The sequence below is a fragment of the Staurois parvus genome, unplaced genomic scaffold (genome assembly GCF_062004578.1).
Source record: "Staurois parvus isolate SC_StPar_1 unplaced genomic scaffold, SC_StPar_1.0 ptg000376l, whole genome shotgun sequence".
NCBI classification, from domain to species: Eukaryota; Metazoa; Chordata; class Amphibia; order Anura; family Ranidae; genus Staurois; species Staurois parvus.
This window is the reverse complement of record NW_028318172.1, coordinates 1,046,713-1,072,157: the sequence shown is the minus strand read 5'-3', so window position 1 is coordinate 1,072,157 and position 25,445 is coordinate 1,046,713. Positions and strand designations below refer to the sequence as shown.

At 40.4% G+C, this 25,445-nt stretch overlaps 1 protein-coding gene across 1 annotated transcript; it reads left to right on the top strand.

Annotated features, from left to right (window-relative positions):
• Nucleotides 1-5,160: 5,160 nt before the first annotated feature.
• LOC149456082 (aminopeptidase RNPEPL1-like) lies at nt 5,161-18,022 on the top strand. The gene is made up of 7 exons (XM_089685458.1): nt 5,161-5,233; nt 7,467-7,580; nt 8,046-8,158; nt 11,490-11,598; nt 11,678-11,905; nt 13,402-13,544; nt 15,819-18,022. The coding sequence occupies exons 3-7, from the start codon at nt 8,066-8,068 to the stop codon at nt 16,059-16,061; spliced, it is 816 nt and encodes a 271-aa protein (XP_089541584.1). The 5' UTR covers nt 5,161-5,233; nt 7,467-7,580; nt 8,046-8,065; the 3' UTR covers nt 16,062-18,022.
• Nucleotides 18,023-25,445: the final 7,423 nt, after the last annotated feature.

Below are 25,445 nucleotides of genomic sequence, written 5' to 3'. Positions count from 1 at the left end.
TCACTGCTGCAGAGGCTTCTGTCTTCACCTGGTCTTCCTTTTCAGGTTCTGTCTGATAGGCCGGGCCATGATGATGTCACTCATGCGCGTGGGAGTCCTGGGCTACGGCACAGTACTCCGAAGGATTGGCATGGGTATGCCGTTCAGAGCGCATGTGTCGGCTTTAAAAAAGGATATCTTCTAAACAGTGCACGTTTAGGACATATCATTTTATCTACAGGTAAGGCTTATAAGCTTACCTGTAGGTAAAAGTTAAAAAAAAAAAAAGTTCACTACCACTTTAATGAGATTAAATGGATTTACTCGCGCTTTATTGCATTGAGTTGCCCATTCGTTACTGCCAGTGTGTGGTAGCAGGCTTTAGAATTGCACAAGAATTGAATACAGTGCACTACAAAATACATACAGTTGTGTTCAAAATAATAGCAGTCAGACATTGCTAACCTGATCAATCACTGTTTTTGGTAGAAATATTTCTACATGGCAAATAATTTACTAGCAGGTGTAGTAGAGTAATAGAAATCCAACAGACCCAACAGTCATGACATGCATGCTGCTGATTCTTTGTAATTGAATCACTAATTGAAAGGGGCATGTTCAAAATCATAGCAGTGTGGAGTTCTATTAGTGAGGTCATTCATTCTTTGAAAAACAGGTGGCAATTATTGCCCTTATTGAAGGAAGGCAGCAAATGTTGTACATGCTGTTTACAGTGCGATTCTCTCTGAAATTCTGAGGAAAATGGGTCGTTCCAGACATTGTTCGGAAGAAAAGCGTACCTTGATTAAAAAGTTGATTGGAGAGGGGAAAACATATAAAGAAGTGCAGAAAATGATAGGCTGCTCAGCTAAAATGATCGCAAATGCTTTAAAATGGCAACCAAAACCTGAAAGATGTGGAAGAAAGCGAAAAACTACCATTCGAATGGATAGAAGAATAGCCAAAATGGCAAGGACTCAGCCAACAATCAGCTCCAGGAAGATCAAAGAAGGTCTAAAGTTACCTGTGAGTACTGTTACAATTAGAAGACGCCATGTGAAGCCAAGCTATCTGCAAGAAGCCCCCGCAAAGTCCCACTGTTGAAAAAAAGACATGTGCTGAAGAGGTTACAATTTGCCAAAGAGCACATTGACTGGCCTAAAGAGAAATGGCGCAACATTTTGTGGACTGATGAAAGTAAGATTGTTCTTTTTGGGTCTAGTGGCCAGAGACAGTTTGTCAGACGACCCCCAAACACTGAATTCAAGCCACAGTACACTGTGAAGACAGTGAGGCATGGTTGCGCAAGCATCATGATATGGGGATGTTTCTCGTACTACGGTGTTGGGCCTATTTATCGCATACCAGGGATCATGGGTTAGTGTGAATACATCAGAATACTTGAAGAGGTCATGCTGCCTTATGCTGAAGAGGTCATGCTGCCTTATGCTGAAGAGGAAATGTCCTTGAAATGGGTGTTCCAACAAGACAACGACCCCAAACACACCAGTAAACGTGCAACATCTTGGTTGCAGACCAACAAGATTGACGTTATGGAGTGGCCAGCCCAATCCCCGGATCTTAATCCAATAGAAAACTTGTGGGGTGACATCAAAAATGCAGTTTCTGAGGCAAAACCAAGAAATAGAGAAGAACTGTGGAATGTAGTCCAATCATCCTGGGCTGGAATACCTGTTCACAGGTGCCAGACGTTGGTTGACTCCATGCAACACAGATGTACAGCAGTTCTCAGAAACAGTGCTTATACAACTAAATATTAAGTGATTCAGAGGAAAGCAAAATCTTCAAACATTTTTCAGTTTATATAGTGAATGTTTGAGCTTGTAAAGAAGAATACAAACACTGCTATTTTTTTGAACCGTCTAATATTCACTTTTCTTCAATTTTTTAAGCGGAACAACACAAATTTGATATATTTTTCTTCATGTTTTGATTTGATTTTGAATGTGTAGTGTTCCCAATGCATTTGTGTGTATGGAAATAAAAGCTATTAGAAGGATTTTGAGCTTTATTCACTTTTTTCAACACACTATTATTTGTGTGTGTGTGTGTATATATATATATATATATATATATATATATATATATATATATATATATATATATATATATATATATATATATATATATATAATTTTCTGTATATATGTAAATATGTTTTTATTACTGTTTGTAAAATTTTAATAAACAGTGGTGTATATTAACCACCAGGGCAGCACCAGGAGTCGTGCAGCTCAGGAAAAGGTGAACCACGTTCTTTCTGGGGCAGAATAGCATGTGCTGTCATTATCGGCAGTACATGTTGCAGGTATAGAAAATTCATTTTTTTTTCCCCGCAGTCATTAGCGGCTAATACTGGGAGAGCTTGGTACACCAACATAAGTGTATCTCGCAGGGGATGCTCCTTTGACACTTCCTGTCCACCCAGACCTATTGTTTTGGGTCCAATAATGTATCCTGCTTAACGGTCGCTAGGATTGAAGGCTTGGCTATTGATCCCAGGCATGGAAGGATCGGGGGGGTCTTGGGTCTTGTTTTCTCTGCACCAGAGCAAAAGGTGCCAGGAAGCTGGCTTCAGGGAGCTTCCATTACTGTATATATAAAAACCCACGGCAAAGCCTTGTCCTGGAAATGGTATATCTGCCAGTGCCTTACCCTGCATCGTGGAGATGCATCCAAGAACAATGCACTACAACAAAAAAACCACCAAAAAGGATATAGCACCCCATTGGCTATCAACGTCCGTATTTATTCTGGACGTAAAAAGTATATGGTGGAACCATACAAAACAATCATATCAATGCATATGCCCAACCCAAACAACCTTTCCCCCATTCTCCCGGCTAGACCTCCATCCCACTTTAGGGCACCCAGAGCCACCCCCACCCACTCCCCCCTGTATTCCCCTTGTCCCCCTATCCTAGAAATGCTGGGCAGTGTCCCACAAAGAGTCCCTCTGTAGCAGTGCATAACAGTATATATGGACCGGTCTCACCACGCGTAAGCCAACATATTATTATTATTATTACACAGGATTTATATAGCGCCAACAGTTTGCTCAGTGCTTTACAATATAACGGGAGACAATACAGTTCAATACAAAAGGGAAAGGAGGGCCCTGCTCCTTGGAGCTTACAATCTAGGAGGGAGGGGCTAGTGGTACAAAAGGAAGTAACTGTGGAGGATGGACTGGCTGTTAGAGTAGAAGATTCCATTATTATGGGATATCATCCTTAGCTCTGTGGCCGCAGTTCAGTGTCCATGCATGGATGTGTGGAAACAGCACATACTATCCAGACTGGACATGGAGGCCTACGCCCTGAAGAAGCCCTGGCCAGTTGGAGGGGCAAAACATGTAGGCGGAAGGGATCACATCCTCCTATCCTGAGAGGTCTCCCTGAGAGCCTGTTCCATATATACTATTGTGTTGTAATTAGAAGAACCCACCTGCGTCATACAGGCTGTGTATGGGTCATTCAGCTACCTTTATACTGTGCAACTCTGGTGGGCTTGACCTGTCGACCCTGGGGTAGCCCAGATGGTGTCTGAGTAACTACTGCTGTCTGGAGGGAGTAGCGGCATTGAGTGGCTGGGCACACCATGAGCTAATTAGTCCACCTCAAGTGGGGAATTGTAGTTGTCCCTCCGCTCTTTCCTCCCATGAGTGGTGTTACACCCGGCATTACTTGTATTGGGACTATGTTGTTCTATTGCGGACTTGAGCCAAGTATTCATACTAACATAGACTCTTACCATCCTTCAGTTTCGGCACTGCTACTAGAAAGCATTTCTAGGATAGGGGGACCAGGGGAAGACAAGGAGGAGTGGGTGATGGTGGCTCTGGGTGCCCTAGAGTCGGGTGGGTATCAAGCTGGGGGTGATGGGTGTTGGGTACGGGGGATCAGTTGGAGGTGAGGGGGGAAGGGTGGAGGGGTGGTCTGGGTTGGGCATATGCATTGTTTTGTATGGTTCCAACATATACTTTTTACATCCAGAATAAATACTGCCATTGACAGCTGCTATATCCTTTTTGGTGGTTTTTGTTGTAGCTTCCATTACAGGACCTGGAAATCTTATATGCCACACCCGTGGAAATGTTTGATTTAAAGGTTTTTGTTCCTTTTGTCCAATGTCAGATTTCGGCTCTATCCATTTTTTCCCAGAGAAAATTGTTTCTCACTCCTTGATTCATACTTCGTGTAGAATGTAACGTGGACGGTCCCACTTGAACATGGTCTTGGCTGTCCTTGCAGAAGCCACCTTTTGAACCAGTTCCAGAGACTTTTAGTCCTTTGACTCGGAAGGTGGCTTCTTTGGTTACTAGCACTCTTGCAAGAGAGTGTCAGAGCCTGGAGGCTTTTTCATGTAAGTAGCCGTTCTTGGTCTTGCATCACGATAAGGTGATCTTGCATCCTCATTCATCTTTCTTGCCTAGAGTGGTTTCTAGTTTTCACTTGAATCAGGACAGTGTCTTGCCTTTATTTTTCCTAGTCCACTGGTGGCAGGGAAAAGATTGTTGCATACTCTGGATATAGTTCGGGTGGTTAGGAGATTTACTCGAGTTTGGTGGCACAGGTCAGGAATCCTGGTTTGCACTGCCAGAAGGGCCCAGGAAGGGCAGGCAGTATCCAGACCAGCTATTTCTCATTGGATCTGCCAGTTACTCTTTCAAGCCTATGAGGGTGAGAGTACACTCTACCAGGAGTGTGGGGGCATCTTGGGCTATCCGCCACCAGGCGTCAGTTGCTCAAGTTTGTAAGGCCACTACAATGTCTTTGGTTCATACATTTACAAGGTTTTATCGGTGGATGTCAGAGCTGCGGAGGATTCTGCCTTTGGCCTCACCGTGTCACGTACTGCTGATTAGGACCTTTGAGATTAATAGTGGTTATTACGGTGTCACTCACCCCTCAGATATTTTATTGCTTTAGGACATCCCACATAGTCATGAATAGCCTGCTCTGTGCCCTGTGATGTAGGATAAAGAAAATGTATCCTACATCACAGGGCACCGCTTTCTGGAATTTCACTGCTTGCTACAGAAACTGAAGTACTTCCTGTGTAGAAGGGGTTATATAGAGGAGGACTTGCTGTTTGATAACCCACATAGTCATGAATAGCCTACTCTGTGTCCTATGATGTACTACAAGAAATGGATTTTACAGGTAATTCATTTTACAGGTAATCTGATGCCAGCTTCAGACGTGAGGTTCTTCAGGCAACTCTTTGAGCTGTGAGCTGTCCCCATTTCTTTTGTTTTTTGTTTTTAAACTTGCCAGCAGTCTATAAATTCCTGTGTTTTTTTTTGTGATTTATTTATTTATTTTCTAAAAGTGGTTGTAAACTCTTACATATACACAGTGAAGTGAGTAGCCTCAGATGAGACACAGAGATGAAACAAATTCTACTGCAAAATGTTATTTATTTATTTCAGGTACTTATATAGCGCCGTCAATTTATGCAGCGCTTTACATATATATATTATACATTCACATCAGTCCTTAACCCTCAAGGGGCGTACAATCTAAGGCATTTTACTTGTTTACCTGCAAAGAAACTTGCAGAGCTGTGTTCTGAGTAGACATGCTGATAACAGGAAGAAGCATCAGAGAGAAACTTCACATAGAGCTTTGGAGAATGACAAGTAAACACTACATCATATATATGTGCCTTGTTCAGACTTCATGACTGAGGTTTACAACCACTTTAATGTAAAACCAATTTCTTAAAGTTCATTGCAGGTCACAGGTCCATTCTCTTTGGCTGTATTCATGCTCTTAGTACTGCTTTTCCATAAAATTGAGGCATGTTGGGAGTAGGAGGGTTCTACTGGGTTGGCCACAAGTTTTGTTTGCCAGTGTCCAAATTTTCCAGTAGGCAGCAGTGTGACTTTGACAGTTTCTGAATTCTTGTGTTCCTCAATGAACTAGAAGTAATTTGGGGATTTTTAGGCTTACCGTAAAAATTGATTTTTTTGGAGGTCCATTCAGAACACAGGTTCATCCCCTGTTTCTATGTTCATGCTTTTAGATACTGTTTTTCCACAAAAATGAGGCATGTGGGAGTAGGAGGGGGTATATTGGGCTGGCCACAATTTTTGTTTGACAGTGTCCAAATTCTCCGGTAGGCAGCAGTATAATCCCGTCGGTCTCTGAATGCCTGTGTCCTATAACCTCCCTGGAGGTATTCCTGAGTGTAGCTCGGGGTAAAGTTTCAGCACCACAAGTGGTAACCCCGAGCTACACTCGGGAATACCCTGCAGCGCTGCTCCGTGATCTCTTCTTCACTTACCTTGTCCTTCGCTCCCACGATGTCTCTCCTGCAGTGTCCTTGGCAATGTCCTCCAACCGATGCCGATCCGTCTTCTGAGTTCCGTTCCCTGCGACGGGGACGGAACTGGCGGGCAATTTAAAAATGTGAAATAGTGACATTCACCAAATACACTAAAATCACTGTATCAAAGCATTTCACATACAATTTGTCCCTACTGCTTTGTCCTGTGCCCTGCCTGCATTTTTACCGTTCTTTCTGCCTTGAAACTGAGAAATGTCCATGGCGTCCAAAAAGCATCCCTTTTAGGTCAAAATCGATTTTAGACCAGCTAGAAAATAGCGATAGTAAATTAGAACCACTTGCAGAATTGAGTGATAATGATTCGTGGGGAAATTCATCAGACACTGAAATCGATTTTGCGACTTTACTCAGTGATGTGGGAACTTGGTGCTATATTTCAAATTTCAGTGTTTTTGGTTTGATTATATTATTGAATTAAATGTATTATTATATTATTATTATTATTATTATATTATTTTTTATGATTATTTATTAAATTATAATTTATGATTTCGTGTTTCAAATTTTATCATACCCGGGATGTTTACTAGACTCTTGTACGGACAGATTTCAGTGAGTTATTCCTAAAAATTACTGGCCTACAATAAAAAAAAAAATACATATTTCCATGCAATAAAATGTACCGCTTTGAGCACAGAAATACTGACATAATCAGACCTCTAAGGAGGCTAATGAACTCCAAGAAATAGTAAGTGCTAAAATCACATATCTTGACCCTTTTTCAAATACCTGTTTGAAAGCTTACCTTACAGCTCTTTGTGGCCTTAATAGCAGCAAATGTACCATCTAAACTCTTGCATGTAGCAGCCACTCTGGAATTAGAACAGTCATCTACTTTAAAAATTGGTTATCTTACAGAATCACTACTATGAACATAAATAATTACTTTCATTTGTCCTCTACAGTCTCCCTTCATTAGAGTTTAGAAATGAAAAACATAAGATTTTTAGTAATCTCTGAAAATCCATGTATTTCATGGATTCTGCGTTAATGTATATTGATAGGTCTGACAGGACAATTTTAATCAAGCTGCATGTTTCATCCTAATGTGTATGTGGTGTGTTTTTTTTTTTTTTCTTTCCTATGTAACTCCATGTTCTGTGTTTTGACAGGTGCTGCTTTCACGTGTCTAGAGACAACTTTTCGACTTGAAGCTTTGCACAGACAGATCCGAATCCTTGGTCACAATATACCATTCAGCCGATTGCAGGCCAAACTGGATCCAGGTAAAAAGTCTGTAAGAACTTTTGTAAATTTTTAGCCAACTAAAGTGTTTTTTGATATACGCTTTAATGCAGAATTGAGGTGAACGTGTTTACAACTGGGTAACGAATGCCAGCCTCCACAGCTGCTTATATTAACCTACTCTGCTCCCCTGTCACTAAGTTCACCTCACATCAGGAGCGATGAGCACAGGGCTTAGGGATCTCCACCCCCATATGACATTCTAAGTGCCTGATCAGCACTGTCATTTGGGAAAAAGAGTGAGTCATACGCCCGGAAATACCAGGTATGTCAGTTTACTTTCCTGGAAAAATAAGGAAGCAATGGAAGGGAATGCAAGTATAGCCTCTTATTGGGGCCTGAGAATTAAAGTTAACTTTTTTCAGGTTGACATTAACAATTTTATTTTCATATTTACAAATAGCTAAAAATAATATCCTGTCTTATTTCTTTTTTGTTGTCTTTAGGTGTAAACCCTAGTAACCTCATGAACTTATTCACCTATGAGAAGGGCTTTTGCTTTGTGCACTATTTGTCCCAGTTATGCGGGGACCAGGACAACTTTGATGCCTTCCTCAGGGTAAGGATAAACTGGGAAATCAACAAAGCTCCCTGTGCCATTTTAATTGTCAGGTGTGGCCTGCGCCATATTAACCACTTGGATTGGAATGGTGAAGTCTTGGTTATTACTGCAGCTGCAGCAATTATCGAGTTATCATTTTCTTCAGCCAGCGATTCCCTTCCTTGTAAATGTAATCATAGCAGCTATAAAAGCCATTACAGGTGGCTGTAGGGGTGGTCTCACGAGCGGTGGCATTGATTTCACTAAACACAGTAAAAGGAACTGATCTTGTTCCTCCCACTGTGTGATGTCAGAACCCAGAAGTGGCAAGAAATTTGAAGTTTTAGTTGTGAATGTGTTTCAACGTGGAGAGGAGAGCCACGTTGGAACAGCAATTGGTAGATACTCACCACTACTGCTATGGTGCAATATATGATTTATAGTTCCATTTGGTGAACAAAAGCTGGTTGAGCCTTTCAGTAGGCTTTAAATGAGGTGAGCGCATATTGAGAATACAATAAGAAGTCACCGGGAATTGTGATTTCTCACTTTGGATTTGTTACTTTCATCACTAGAGAGACTTTTTTATTATCACTTTTTTATGGGTTGTGTATCACATTATCACAATGGACGTTTATCACTATTAATTACACGTATAGAGATTATTTATATTTGTATTGTTTTATATATTTTTCTTGGGAGATATGAAATTTGTTATATAATGTTTTATTGGTAATTAGGAGCACGGCACTATCATTTAAATTTGTTTATAAAACATTGCAGTACCCACCATTTTATTCACTAGGGTAAATGTTTGGGGGTTCAAAGTAATTTCCTAGCAAAAAATACTAATTTTTTTCATGTGAACAAAAATTGTCAGAAAAGCCTTGGTCATCATGGGGTTAGAAGAGTGAGTGATGTGAGGCATAAACTTCTAATGCTGGGCATAAAATGCCCCCACCCCAAAAAATGACCCCTTTTTGGAAAGTAGACACCCCAAACATTTTGCTGAGAGGCATGTTGAGTCAATAGAAGAATTTAATTTTTTACCACAAGTTTTTGGAAAATGATCCCTCAAAAAATTATTTTTTTCTTGCACAAAATTGTGACTTACATGATTTATTGCTCACACATGCCATGGGTATATGTGGAATTACTCCCCAAAATACATTCTGCTACTTCTCCCAAGTATGGGGACACCACATGTGAGAGACTTTTTGGCAGTCTAGCCAAGTACAGGACCCCAAAATCCAATAAGCACCTTCAGGCTTTTAAAGGGCCTTCTTTCCTTATTACACTTCCTGACTACCTATCACAGTTTCGGAGTCCCTGAAATGCCAGAATAGCACCATCACCCCCCCCCCCCCAAATGACCCCTTTCTGGAAAGTAGACGCCCCAAGGAATTTGATAAGAAGCATGGTGAGTATTTTGCAGATCTCGTTTGTTGCCACAAGCTTTTGGAAAAGGAAGAAAGAAAACAAAAACATTTTTTCTTTTTCTAAATTTCAAAACCTTGTGAGAAAAAAATAGATCTGCAAAATATTCACCATGCCTCTTTTTAAATTCCTTTGGGTGTCTACTTTCCAAAAAGGGGTCATTTGGGGGGGTTAGGTGCTATCCTGGCATTTCAGGGCCTTCGAAATGGTGATAGGTAGTGAGGAAGTGAAATGCGGAAGTTATGCGCCTTCAGGCTTTCAAAGTGGTCATTGGATTTCAGGCTCCTGTATGTGGCTAGGCTCCCAAAAAGTCTCGCACATGTGGTATCCCCATACTCGGTAGAAGTAGCAGAATTTATTTTGTCGTGTAATTCCACATATACCCATGGCTTGTGTGAACAATATATCATTTAAGTGACAACTTTGTGTGGAAAAAAAAAAAAAAAAGTTTTTGTCATTTTCCAAAAACGTGTGGAAAAACAATAAATCTTCCATGAACTCAATATGCCTCTCAGCAGATAGCTTAGGGTGTCTAATTTCCGAAAAGGGGTCATTTGGGGGTGTTTGTACTGTCCTGGTATTTTAGTACCTCAAGAAATGTGGCAGTCAGAAAGTAAAAGCTGTGTAAATTCCAGTATCTATACCATAGTTTGTAGACGCTATAACTTTCACACAAAGAAATCAATATACACTTATTGGGATTTTTTTTTTAACCAAAAACATGTAGCAGAATACATTTTGTCCTAAATTTATGATGAAATTTGCGTTTTTTAGATATTTTTTTCATGACAAATGAGGAAATATTATTTTTCAAAAAAATTTTTTTTTTCCGTTTTATAGCGCAAAAAATAAAAAGCACACAAGTGATCAAATACCACCGAAAGAAAGCTCTATTTGTGTGAAATAATGGACATATATTTCATTTATGTACAGCATTGCATGACCACGCAGTTGTCAGTTGAACTAGTGCAGCGCTGTGTTGCAAAAAATGGTGTAAATTGCAGTATGTATACCATAGTTTGTAGACACTATAACTTTCACACAAAGCAATCAATATCCACTTATTGGGATTTTTTTACCAAAAACATGTAGCAGAATACATTTTGGCCTAAATTTATGACTATTTATGAGTTTACTATATATTTTTTTTATAGTCGAAAGTAAGAAATATTTTTTTCAAAATTTTCGGTCTTATTTTGCTAATTGCGCAAAAAATAAAAAGCACACAGATGATCAAATACCACTGAAAAAAGCTCTATTTGTGTGGGAAAAAAAAGGACGTAAATTTTGTGTGGGTAAAGCATTGCATGACTGTGCAATTACCATTTGAAATAGTGCAGTGCCGAATAGCATAAAAAGGCCTGGTCAGGAAAGGGGGCAAATCGTTAGGAGGGCAATTGGTTAAAGATGATTTTATCCTCCGTGCCCACAGAGGTGAATAAGTGCTTTTTTTAAAGTGCTTTTACAGCTTGTTTGGAATACATAAGTATTTTAGTGTGCATATTCTAGGCATAGATTCCCTTTACAACTTTGGATAATTAACTTACAAACATTGTGCATGCATCATAATTGGAGGTGAATATCATGAAGATACTGTACTAATTCCAACAGACTTCTATGTACAGTTTAAAAGGTTGCAGTTTTTTCTAAGATTGAGGTTTAGTATACCTAATAACAACCCTTAGAGACAAACTTTACATGTTGCTGGGGTCCATTTCCAAAGTCCATGTTTTCCCATTGCCATATAATATCTAGTGAAATCCTTTAATTTGTTTTTACATTATTTTAGTTATTTTCATTATGCCCTTTTAACAAACTTTTGCTAGTTGCACTCTAAAATATATTTGTGTTTTTATAATTGACTTTAATTTTTGTGTTTCCTAGAAAATCATTTCCACTCTTTGCCTTTCAGGATTATATTGAGAGGTTTAAGTTCCACAGTGTTGTAGCGAATGATCTGCTGGAGTCCTATCTCAGCTTTTTCCCTCATTTAAGGGGTGAGAGTCCATCATATAGTGAAGGTAAGATAAAGTAATAGGTAAAACATATACTTCTTCTCGTATATAAAATGTGTCCTCATTATGTTTTCACCAATGTCAGGTCTAGACTTTGATCGCTGGCTTAATGCTCCAGGACCTCCCCTGACCCAGCCAGATCTTTCTCAGGGATCTGTGTTCACTTCTTCAGTGGAAGCATTGAATCAGCTGTGGATGGCTGAACCTTTGGATATTGAAGCTGCTGCCACCTTTGTCAATATCGCAGATTGGCAAACTTTCCAGACTGTACTCTTTTTGGACAAGCTGTTAGATCAATCTCCACTGCGACCAGGTGACTGCAAGCTATATTACTATTAGTAGCTTTGACGTTTATTGTAGCTATACATATGCTGCTATTCTCACATGGTTGTCTTTCTTAATGGTTATCAGTACAAGAATCCTAGTATCACCATGTTTAAAAATTGCAGTTTACCTGAAGTTAACATTGTCTTAAAAAATAGAAAAAAATATGAACATTAGTAGAGAATGGTGAGTTAAAAATAACATCTGTCTTGATAATTAACCTCTGTTTGTAAAATTGTAGGCTTGCCAATAATATATACAGAGCAGTTGTCCATAGCAACCAGTCAGTACTGGTCTAAAATAAGAACTTTTTACTGCCAACTCTGTTACTATTACTTCAGCTCAACAAAAACATGGTAATAACCACTTCCCGACCACCCTATAGCAGAAATACTGCTACAAGGTGGCACGGGTGCGCAAAATCACATGTGTATATATACATGATTTTGCATTTCGGATAGAGAGCGCGTGCCATTCGTGGCCACGGCTGTCAATCACCAGGTCCTGGCCGGTGATTACTTGTCGGTGATTGCTGAGCATCTCCGACAGGAGAACTGTTTGTAAACAAAACAGTTCTCCTCCCTGTCAGCTCCAGCACACTGCTTTGGATGGCTGTGCACAGCACAACCATCTAAAGTAGTGTGCTTACAGTGAAGCGCACGGACACAGCACATAGTGAAACAGTACACAGTTAGCCCTTTGATCGCCCCTCATGTTAACCCCTTCCTGCCCAGTGCCATTAGTACAGTGTCAGTGCTTTTCTTTTAGTACTGATTACTGTATTGGTGTCACTGGGGATGTCAGTGACACCAAGTCAGTTCCCCCCAGTGTCAGAATGCCTGCCGCAGTCCCACTCTAGGTCACTGATTGCCACCATTACTGGTAAAAAAAAAAAAAATTACATTATATATACCGCCATTTGAAAACGCTATAACTTTCATGTAAACCAATTCATTTGCACGTATTGAGATTTTTTTTTTAGCAAAGCCATGTAGCAGAATACATTTTGGCCTGAATTTATGATGAAATTAGATTTTTAAAATTTTTTTTACTGGACATGTTTAATAGCAAAAAGTCAAAAATGTTGTTTTTTTTCTCAAAATTGTCGGTCTTTTTTTTTTTTTTATTTTAGCGCAAAAAAATAAAAACCACACAGGTGATCAAATACCACAGAAAGAAAGCTCAATTCTTGGGAAAAAACGGATGTAAATTTAAAATGGGTGCAGTGTTGCATGACCGCGCAATTGTCAGTCAAAGTAACACAGCGTCGTAACGCAAAAAATGGCCTGATCAGGAAGGGGGGTAAATTATCTGGAGGGCAAGTGGTTGACAAACTCGAGGCAGCAATAGAATCCACACGTTTGTTTACATTTCCTCAGTAGACAGTTGGCTTTCTTGTAGAAATAATGCAGGCAGCTAGATTTGAGTAAAGACACTGGTAGACCAGGCATGTTGTATCTGAGCCTTCTTTTTTCTTTTACTTAGAGGTGATGCTTCAGCTGTCCCTGTGCTATTCTTCTGATCTGGCTACTATGAACACAGAAATCCGAATCCGCTGGTTACAGATTGTGGTGCGACACAACTTCCAGTCAGACTTGCCCCGAGTGCGCCATTTCCTACTCTGCCAAGTAATTGAAATCTTTATAAAGTATTTATTGCGACTTGAAACCTGTTTGTCTTCTGCGTGCACTTAGCTTATATCAACAAAGAACACTCAAAAGCTACAAGGGATCATTTTAAAGAAGTTCATACCTTTTTGAGCTAAGAATTAAAACTGAATTCCAAGTTACTATAAAAATGGAAGCTTGCATTGGAACCAGCGCCCCCCCTTCCACAATGCAGTGGTGAAATTCTCCTTTAGTTTAGGGGGATTGGAAAAAGTAGATATACGGCACATACATTTTTCCCCACTTCCTCTCGCTATCCCCCAGTATGACAGGTACCAGACGCACTTCCCTTTGCCACTTCTGTGGTTACAGCCTCTCCAAGTCATCACATACAATGCAGGAACCAAGTGGTCCTGCATTGTACATGATGCCAAAGGCCCACCCATATCCTGCTCACATCATAGGGCTGAAGAGTGCTGGCTGCCAGAAGTGCGATGAATGAGGTAAGCCTTCTGACAAAACAAGAATTTAATCATTGTAGAGTGGGACAGGTGCCCACTGCCAAGTAAACGTTTACAGGAACCCAGAGTTCAGCTTTATGTGTTGGTCTTAAAATCCTAATTCAGTTTTCAGTGGTTCTTACTTTGCCGAAGCTCATAATCTTCTAAGAATTCAACAGTGGTCCCAAAGTAAAAAAAAATCAAATGTACTCTATGACCTTTAGGTCTATGAAGTTTAGCTAGTTCTCAACAGTTTTGAGTGGGCTTTGCTTTTAAAGGAGAGGTAGGACCAAAGCTCTTTCGGCCCTACTTCTCTTGTGGGTCACCGGAGCGCACTTAGTTGTGCAGTTCTGTGACCCATATTCAGCCAACAGTAGGCTAGTCTGCTAACGGCTGATGTCACTTAGCCAGTCCAGGCTTTTTATTGATTCCCGCACTTCTCTTTTAAAGATTAAGTGCACTTTTAAAACATATCTGATTCTTTAGGTTCCTGCATTTTTATACCTCCAAGTGTTTTTTTATAAAGTAGTATAACTGAATAAATAGAAATATATACCAGGGTTTGTTAAAAGCTTATACTAGAGACTGGGCTGTTGTAACTGATCTACTAGTGGTTGGCCAGTCTATGGCATAGTAGGTTCCATATATTAAACTGGTATGGTGCATAGTCGCTTAAGAATGTGTTTTGTTTTGTTTTTTTTTGTTTATTCTTTTATATGCAGTTATTTATTTTTGTTTTTGTTAACTACTTCAAGTCCGGACACTTTCACCCCCTTCCTGTCCAGGCCAATTTTCAGCTTTCAGCGCTATCACACTTTGAATGACAATTGCGCAGTCATGCAACACTGTACCCATATGAATTTTTTAGCATTTTTTTGATACAGATAAAGCTTTATTTTGGTGGTATTTATTCACCACTGGGATTTTTATTTTTTTTTGTTATATAAATTAAAAGGTCCAAAATTATAGAAAAAAGTGTTTTTCTTATAAAATTTTGCAAATAAATAATATTTCATCATAAATCTTGGCCAAAATTTAAAAAGTTATCTTTTTAGTAAAAAAAAAAAACCCAAATTAGTTTATAACCAAAAATTATAATTTAAAAGAACATTTTTTACATTTTTATTTAATTTTTTTTATTATTATTTATGGTTTTTTTTTCATACTGTCACCCTAGCAGTACAGTGTCACCATGGTGACACAGTACTACTTGTGGGGGGTGAGGAAGATTTTTTTTTTTTTTTACGCTGATTGCTTTTATACCCATAAAGGATGTAAAAGCAATCATTTCTCCTTCTCTCTGGTTGCATTCTTGCAGCCATTGAGAAATGCTGTGTGAGCTGTGATTGGTCACAGCTTGTCACATGGTACAAGGCTGTTGTGAATAGCCTTGTACCTTGTGACCTCTGTGATCATTCACAGATTTCACACATAGTAAGCAATGTTGTCAGAAGTGACATCTTGCTTACTACTCTGCATGTGATCACTGAATAGCCAATCAGTGATCACATGATCGGGACCTCGCACAGAAGTCCCGTCCGACGATCGGTGTTTCACTGTGTCCGGAGGACACAGCTGGCGCCGGATCGCGGTGCTGCACGCTCCCAGGGAGCGCACACAGCTTGAAAATGCGGGTGCCGGTTATGAACGGCAACCCGCCCCTGGACTGCCACCGTCCTACCGTTTTTATAAACAGCGGCTGAATGGGAAGTGGTTAATAGTACATGCTATTTATAACAGTAAGAGTTGTTATACTTCTAATATATGCCCCTTTTTATCTTCTGTTTTATTTTAGACATCTAGGATGTACACTATCCCACTTTATGAAGATCTTAGCGCTGGACCACTGAAATCATGTGCCCTGGAAATCTTCTGTCAGACTCATGGACGATTACATCCAAATCTACGTAAAACCATCCAGCAGATCCTGGCTCAGGGAGGTTCTGTGGTGCAGCCGGACTCTGCCTTGCCTGTGCTGTCTACTGAACTCTATACACAAGGCTCTTCCTCTCTCAGGGATGTGAATGTGACAGCCTGACGGAGCTTACCCAGCAATGATGCATCTGCTAAGAAACTCCTAATTCCAGCTGGCTGTGCCTTGCCCAGACCCAGCAGGAGAGTTAGGAGTGTTGTGGAAATTTGCACTGGGATGGATTATGCTATCTTATATATATATATTATATATATTATGCTTATATATTATGCTCACTTATATTTTGTGGAGAGCAATGAAGCCCCAAGGACTGAACTTTTTTATAACTAGCCTTCAGATGGCAGTTAGGTGCCAATGGTGCATACATTTTGTGTGGAGTAAAGAGCCTGCTGTGGGTCTGCTAAAGTTGATTTAAACACATCTATGCATTTTATATCTCATTTGCAGTATGTATAGACACCTTCTTAGTGAAGATATTTGTTACTCTAAAATCTCCCTGAAGAAAAAGAAGATTTTTTTTTATTATTTAAAATTGTTTAAATGAGCTCTTGAGTGTTAACGGATAATTGGAGTGGTATGCCCATGTTAATTTTACTGAAAGGCATGGACCATGCCGCTTCAAAACACACATTTTGGGCTATGTCTCAAATGTTTACAACGTATGTGGGCTTGACACTTAGTAGAAGTTAAGGTAGAGGCTGGTAGGTCCAGGATGAGTTTGAGACTAAGTGAAAGAAAAAAAAAAGCATGAAGGGCACTGCAAAAAAAAAGTATGTTCCCCATTAATTTTTTCATTATGGATTTAATATTTTGCTGCTTGTCGTGGCAAGGCACATATTTTGGTTTATCTTGATTATGATTGTTAAATGGGCAGAGGGATAATTATTTCTGCTTAATCAAAAATGTTATTTCTAAGCTTGCTCTAACTCTCCAGCACTTTTGGATTTTAAAACTCTGCTTAAACATTTGGAGTACTGTTTTTATTTTACCCAATTTCAGTTTGATTGCTAGTGGTGCAGATTAACCATTTTAAATTGTTTTAGTGTGATAGCAAGTTAAACCCTTACCTTAAATTGACTAGGGCAGATTCTTTTTCTAGCTGCACTTTAATTTACCCGCTCATTCCATCTCTATTAGTAGCAGCCCATACTGTTGTTATCAACAAGGCATTTGGTTCTGTTTTGGTCCCTGACAAAAAGGCTTACCAGCAATGCATGTTTATTTCTTCATATTTGGCCAGTTGACTCTCCTCTCCTTCTCTTTTTTTTTTTTTTTCTCCTGTGATGTTTAGACGATTGGTCAGAGGCAATATTCCATTTATAATTTATTCCCCACCCCTATGGCTCTTTTTACTGTCATATACCAGCAAATCATTGCCCTTTGATATACTAATTATCCATTTTAATACTCTTTTGTATTGCTGTAAGCATTGTTTGTCAAGGAGAGACAAAGAAAACGTTTTTCTTTTAATTGTTATTTGTAGATCACATTCAAACTGCGAAAATTAAACAATGCTTACATTTCCATAATTTGTATGCTTGTCTACATTTTTAAGAGGTAACATTAAAAGACAGCCTTTCATGAGGGAAAAGTGCACTGGTGCTCCCAACCTACTAGTTACCTATAGTTAGTTCTGCCTGCTGAGATCCAACTATCCTACAGCTATCCACTTTCACAAAGCTAGTATGAAACTGGTGTAGTCAGGACTCCCAGCCTACATGCTTATTCCAGGTCAGTGATCCAGTAAGTGGTAAAGCAGGAAAATGAACATGGCAGCCAGGAAACTGGAAACAACTAAGGGCAGTGTGTAATTCCAGTGCACATATTTGTTTCCTTTTGTACAGTATTTCACCATACAGGCTTGTCTCCCAGCCAGTACTAAAAGGTGGCACTCCCACATATCTCTAAACCTGTCTACATAAGGCCATTTTTGCTTCATCTTTTTTGTTTTGCAAAATAAAATGGAGACTAAAGAGTGATTTAAGGCAGAATAGCGTACCATGCTTTTATCTGTTTTTTTTTCGTTGGTATGTTTTTGTGTGCATTAAATAAGTATTGCATATTAACAGTTCTGTATACTATTCTGTGTGCTCTCCATATTTTTTCTGTTTCTCACTGGTCCTACAAAGCAGTGGACAATTCTGTAGTCTTACTTGGTTGGCTGCAATACTCACCTCCTCTCTGGTGCTCTCCCCAGCTGTAGTTCTTTTTCGCCAGTTTTTCCTCAGCCTTCAAAGTTGAATGATGACATCTAGTGAGTGTAGGATGACATGGACTCAACCCTTGATGGGGAAACATCATGGTGTGCTTTCTTATATCTGATAAACATTGTGGCGCCGCTCAAGCAAAGAGGACTGCTTCCCTGGATCCACTTAGAAATGGGATGCTGGGTGTCCATGTACCGCTCCAGAGGGCTTATTAATGTGAATGGAAGGATCACTGCTCTCCCTATTAGCTTGTGTAAACACAAGATGAAAGGTGGCCTCGGCCTGTGTGTCTCCACCAAAATCATGCCCTCTGACATACTGCACCCTGGCCAATAAGGGGTTAGTCATAGGCCCTATGACTAAGCCCATGGGTGGAGTGAAATTTGCCATGGGACGTGGTTTTGGGACAGGTATCTCTTGTTTGTTTGTGGTTTTGGGAGAGACGCAGGCTGAGGCCCTCTTTCATCTTCTGTTTACTTGGGCCGGGAGAGCGGCGATCCTTCCATGCACATTAAACATTTTTTTGCTTGGTTTTGAAGATAGTTAATGTAGGTCTTACTATGCCCTTTCTCAGACTGACTGCTAAATGGAACGTCTGTCTTCATTATAACCAATTGAACAGTCTTTCATGCGACTTGAGTCATAGACTTCAATGTAAACCCTCCAAAGTCGCATGAAAGTCGCACCTGAATGTTATACATTGTGTGCGACTTTGTAAAGCACAAACAATCATCCTTGGTCAAAGCCCAAGTCGCACTGTAAAATCGCTATGAAAATCACACGATTTTGAAGTTGCACAAGTGTGAATGGAGCCTTAGTCCAAAAAGAAGCTGTTTTATTTGTTGTTTACCTAGTGTTTAAAGTGTATCTATAATTTATAAAAAATTTTCTTCCAAGCATGTGAACTAAAGCTTGGGCAGCCTGAATTTCAAGTCATTAGCGGTCGCAGCATCTTTTTTCCTTTTTTTAAATAGTCCTTTATTTTATTTTGACAAAAGGATAGGACAATAATAATGCATGTTAATGCATACATTAACAAAATATTAATACATACATATAAACAAAGAAAAGGTATAATAGAGAGGTCAATTGACTGTAAAGTTATAGTCTGTCTTCAAAATACTACAATCTACATATATGTTGTTGATGCAGATTACAAGTCCTATGGTTCCATCTACATATATGCACCAGACAGCCAGTAGAATGTCCAGTTCTTTGCAAAGCATGAGGTCAAAGAAATAACAGGTACTACATATTGGGATAGAAAGGGCAAGGGAAGAAGAGGAAGAAAAAAGGGCAGAAGACAAGTATGCATAGAAAAAGAATCAAGGCACAGGGAAAAAACTTCCACCATCCTGGGACTCATTGTTCAAGGATAGATCTATATTCTGGGCAGCATGTGTATTCCACCCAATAAAACCATGTGAGCCTAAAGTTTTCTTCACGGTATTCAAGGAGGCTGTTAGCATTTCCTTATGTCTTATTTTCTTTAACCACATGGCCAGGGTAAGGGGAGAATCCTGCCTCTATAGAGGCAGACATAAGTCCTGGTGGTGTTAAGAAGATGAATCAAGTCATGAACAGGGTTGCAGTTCATTGAGCTGGTCCTGACACTGAATGATTTTCCTAAAGCAGCAACCATTTCTAGAATTAATTAAACCACAACTCCAAGTTTTTTTTTTAATTTATTTTAATTTCAGATGTATTGCCCAGCAGTGGAAAACACATAAAGTTGCTTTTGACTTAACTTTCTGGTTCTGTCCTCTGCAGACTCGCTGCTCCTGGTCCTGGCCTCCAGTCCTCTAACAGACCCACTTTCTGTGAGCCCAGGCTATCAATGACACCTCCCCCCCCCCCTGCCCCCTTTCCTGCTTTCACCTGAATAAGGGGAGGCATCATGACTGCAGGATGAAATGATAGACAATATATAGAATACTCCTATCACATAGTATGCTGGCATTTTTTAATAATATGTTGTTTTCTTGTGCCAACTTAAGCTGTGCACCCAGAATGTTTAAATGGTTGATAAGGTACATATGTGAGATGCATCAAACAAAAAGAAGGAAGCCACCTAGCATGACACGTATATCAGTGTCAGGATAATATCTCCATCTCACTTATAATATAAATGTGGATTTATAAACCCAGAATACATAGTAGAAAATATGGCAGTCTGACAAGAGCAACACTGCCCAAAAAATTAATTAACCACTTTTTTTTGGGCAGTGTTGCTCTTGTCAGACTGCCATATTTTCTACTACCTATGTGAGATGGCTGTTTGTCACATCTCACAGTACTTGCATACAGAATGGCATTCACCTGAGCACTTTTCTGTGCATCAGTAAGAAATGTCAATTGCCCTATTTAAATGTATAGCATGGGGAGTTCAGGAAGGGGGAAGAAAGGCTGCGGGATGTAGAGAACATAACTGGAGTTCTGATTTAATCACTGATTTTTTGCATACCCTCGAGCGTTTCCAAAAAAATTGATCAAGAATGCGTCAGGTTAATAATAAAGCAAAAGATCTGCAGAAGTCACAATATCTAATTGTCTCTAAATTGTTATTTCATTATTCCTGTATGAAATTTGAGGAACCATATAAAGTTTTTCGCCTGTGGCAGGCAAACCTTTTCTAGGAGTACTCAAATGTTGCACTGGTCAAGGTTTCAAATTCCCTCTTTGTTTTTCTATGTAGTATTTTGGTAACATACTGCATTATTAGGCCTCATGCACACAGAGCTTAAAAACCTCCTCCTTTACAGTCATTTGGCTTTTTTTTTCAGCCTATAAAAGCACTTCTATGTAAGGCTATGTGTCCATGTACATATAGGTGTTTACAAGCATATTAGAAGAGGAGCGTTTATAGACTGAAAAAAATAAACACGAAAGGTGCGTTTAGGAGGGGAGCTGAAGTGCAAAAAAATAAAAAGCTAGACCTGTCTAGCGTTTGAGCATTAGTGCATTCCAGTAGCCAGAACAATATTATGGTCAATGGAGTCCATAAATGTTGAACATGCCTAAATACCGTAAGCAATACGCGGCTCTTCTCCTGCAAAGAGTTTTGGCATTCAGAAGGGCTAAACAGAATTTCTGTGTGCATGAGCCATAACTTTCCCCTTGTGGTTATTGTTATGGTTTTCTTTGTTGCCAGATTACAGTAGTTCTGAAATTACAGTCAGACAGCTCTCCTCCCTCTTCAGAAGATATTTGTTTGCCAGAGTCTTTCTGCTACTATTTAGTAGAACTCAGTCACAAGTCTCTTAAAAGTTCAAATTACTCTTTGTAAGGAAATGGTTTACTTGCCATATCTACAGTATCTCACAGAAGTGAGTACACCCCTCACAATTTTGTAAATATTTTATTATATCTTTTCATGTGACAACACTGAAGAAATGACACTTTGCTACAATGTAATGTAGTGAGTGTACAGCTTGTATAACATTGTAAATTTGCTGTCCCCTCACAATAACTCAACACACAGCTATTAATGTCTAACCACTGGCATCAAAAGTGAGTACACCTCTAAATGAAAATGTTCAAATGGGGCTCAATCACCCATTTTCCCTCCCCGGTGTCATGTGACTAGTTAGTGTTACAAGGTCTCAGGTGTGAATGGGGAGCAGGTGTGTTAAATTTGGTGTTATCACTCTCACTCTCTCATACTGGTCACTGGAAGTTCAACATGGTACCTCATGGCAAAGAACTTTCTGAGGATCTGAAAAAAAGAATTGTTGCTCTATATAAAGATGGTCTAGGCTATAAGAAGATTGCCAAGACCCTGAAATTGAGCTGCAGCAAGGTGGTCAAGACCATACATCAGTTTAACAGGACAGGTTCCACTCAGAACAGGCTTTGCCATGGTCTACCAAAGAAGTTGAGTGCATGTGCTCAGCGTCATATCCAGAGGTTGTCTTTGGGAAATAGATGTATGAGTGCTGCCAGCATTGCTGCAGAGGTTGAAGGGGTGGGGGGTCAGCCTGTCAGTGCTCAGACCATACGCCACACACTGCATCAAATTAGTCTGCATGGCTGTCATCCCAGAAGGAAGCCTCTTCTAAAGATGATGCACAAAAAAGCCTGAAAACAGTTTGCTGAAGACAAGCAGACTAAGGACATGGATTACTGGAACCATATCCTGTGGTCTGATGAGACCAAGATAAACTGATTTGGTTCAGATGGTGTCAAGCGTGTGTGGCAGCAACCAGGTGAAGAGTACAAAGACAAGTGTGTCTTGCCTACAGTCAAGCATGGTGGTGGGAGTGTCATGGTCTGGGGCTGCATGAGTGCTGCTGGCACTGGGGAGCTACAGTTCATTGAGGGAACCATGAATGCCAACATGTACTGTGACATACTGAAGCAGAGCATGATCCCCTCCCTTCTGAGACTGGGCTGCAGGGCAATATTCCAACATAACAACCCCAAACACACCTCCAAGATGAGCACTGCCTTGCTAAAGAAGCTGAGGGTAAAGGTGATGGACTGGCCAAGCATGTCTCCAGACCTAAACCCTATTGAGCATCTGTGGGGCATCCTCACACGGAAGGTGGAGGAGCGCAAGGTCTCTAACATCCACCAGCTCCGTGATGTCCTCATGGAGGAGTGGAATTGACTCCAGTGGCAACCTGTGAAGCTCTAGTGAACTCCATGCCCAAGAGGGTTAAGGCAGTGCCGAAAAATAATGGTGACCACGCAAAATATTGACACTTTGGGCCCAATTTGGACATTTTCACTGAGGGGTATACTCACTTTTGTTGCCAGCGGTTTAGACATTAATGGCTGTGTGTTATTTTGAGGGAACAGAACATTTACACTGTTATACAAGCTGTACACTCACTACTTTACATTGTAGCAAAGTGTCATTTCTTCAGTGTTGTCACATGAAAAGATATAATAAACTAGAAAAGCTACAATTTCTGGGGAAATTGTGTGAAGTGTTCTTTCCTCCACCAGTAGTTTACAACTGGAATGGGCGGAGTAACTGGGTGGAGTGGCTTGAGTAACTGTTGTGTGGTTGGAGTGGCTGGAGTAACTGTGAAAAGGTTGGACTGGGCAGAGTAACTTTATGGAGTGGGCAGAGTAACTGTGTGGAGTGTTTGGAGTGAGTAAAGATAGTAACCATTACACTAACCAATTGATTGATCAAATTTAAAAAGTGCACATGGCAAGCTTGATAGAGTGAGAAATGCATTTCAACTTTTAATTATTTATTATATCACATTTAATTGCAATGTTGTTGCCCAAAGTGCTTCACACTTATATTAAAACATACATTTATAAAAACATTAGCAGCATTATCACTTCAAATACTCTCTACTGTAGAAAACTTATTTCCAAACCTTTAACCAGAAGCCGGCCAAACTGGCACAAATTCAAAATTAGATTTCAAATAAGGCAGAGAAGAGTGGTTAAAAACAAACTGCTCCAAATTGCTCACTTCACTGGCATCTTCAAATGGTTGTAGTTTTAAAAACTATAAATCTTACAGTGAATAGCTTTATATTGTGAGAATCACAAGACCCAGACCTACATTTTCACGCATAGTATATCTCTGAAATATTAAAAATGAAGGCACAGTCGCAGTTTAGAAATTGCCCTTCAAATTTGAGGTGGCTAGAGTGCAGTTTCAATGAATGTCAATGGGCAGCATGAGTTGCAAACAAATGGTCATATTGTGAAAACTATCAGGACTATGGCTTAGACATTTTTAGTGGCAGCAGGGATAGCTGAACGTTTTGATATAAGATTTGTGTAGGTGTGCTTGAAAATGAGGGAGTGATGGCAGTTTAGAAATCACGTCTTGATTTTTCAGCTCACACTCTAGCTTTTGTCAGCTCCCACTCTAGTTTTGAACATTCTGCCATTCATTCCTATGGGACCAATTTCACCACAAAAACGCTGATATTTCGTGAACCATTCGGCAAAATGTTCCACAAAGTAATAGCACACCAATCGGGAACAATCCACACGTTTCGGTATATTACTGTCTATGTAGTGTAAAAACTGTGGGAGGAGTCAGGGTGATAAATTTGGCTATAATAATAAGAATATATATGTGAGATAACAGTAAGTGGTCTTGCCATGCAAGAACACTTAAATATTTACAAAAATGTGAGGGGTGTACTCACTTCTGGGAGATACTGTAGCAATCACCATACATGTAAAAGTGTAGCGCTAAAAATAAACCAGTGATAATACAATCCTAGCTGTCAGCCCATAAAGCAGTGGTTCTCAACCTGGGGGTCGCGACCCCTTTGGGGGTCGAACGACTCTTTCACAGGGGTCGCCTAAGACCATCGGAAAACACATATTTCCGATGGTCTTAGGAACCGAGACACCGCTCCTCTATCCGTCTCTAGGTGTGGGCGGGATAACATGCCGTCCCTGTCATCTGGACACACCCCCGGGATCGATCCTTGCCGGTGATTGGCCACCGGAACTGTAGCTCAGGAGAGGCACACGCGCGGCCAATCACTGGCGAGGAGGTGGAGCTTGGAGAGGAGGAGCCGAGCGGCACCGCGAAGATCGAGCGAGTGAAGAGGAGGAGAGCGGCCGGAGAAGGAAGACATCTGACCGGTAAGTGTCTGTACCATGGGAGAGGGAGGGAGCGAGCGAGCCCAGGCTGGAGCAGGGGTCAGCAAGGTAAGTATCATTGGTGTCAGTGGGAGGAATAGTGCCCAATCATTGGTGTCACTAATACCAATGATGGGGCACTATTCCTCCCCCACTGACACCAACGATGGGGTACTATTCCTCCCCCCACTGACACCAACGATAGGGCACTATTCCTCCCCCCACTGACACCAACGATGGGGCACTATTCCTACCCCCACTGACACCAATGATGGGGTATTATTCCTCCCCCCACTGACACCAACGATGGGGCACTATTCCTCTCACTGACACCAACAATGGGGCACTATTCCTCCCACTGACACCAATGTTGGAGCACTATTGCTCCCCCTGATACCAACGATGGGGCACTATTCCTCCCACTGACACCAATGTTGGGGCACTATTGCTCCCCCTGATACCAACGATGGGGCTCTATTCCTCCCACTGATACCAATGATGGGGCACTATTCCTCCCACTGATACCAATGATGGGGCACTATTCCTCCCACTGACACCAATGATGGGGCACTATTCCTCCCACTGACACCAATGATGGGGCACTATTCCTCCCACTGACACCAATGATGGGGCACTATTTCTCCCACTGACACCAATGATGGGGCACTATTCCTCCCACTGATACCAATGATGAGCCACTATTCCTCCCACT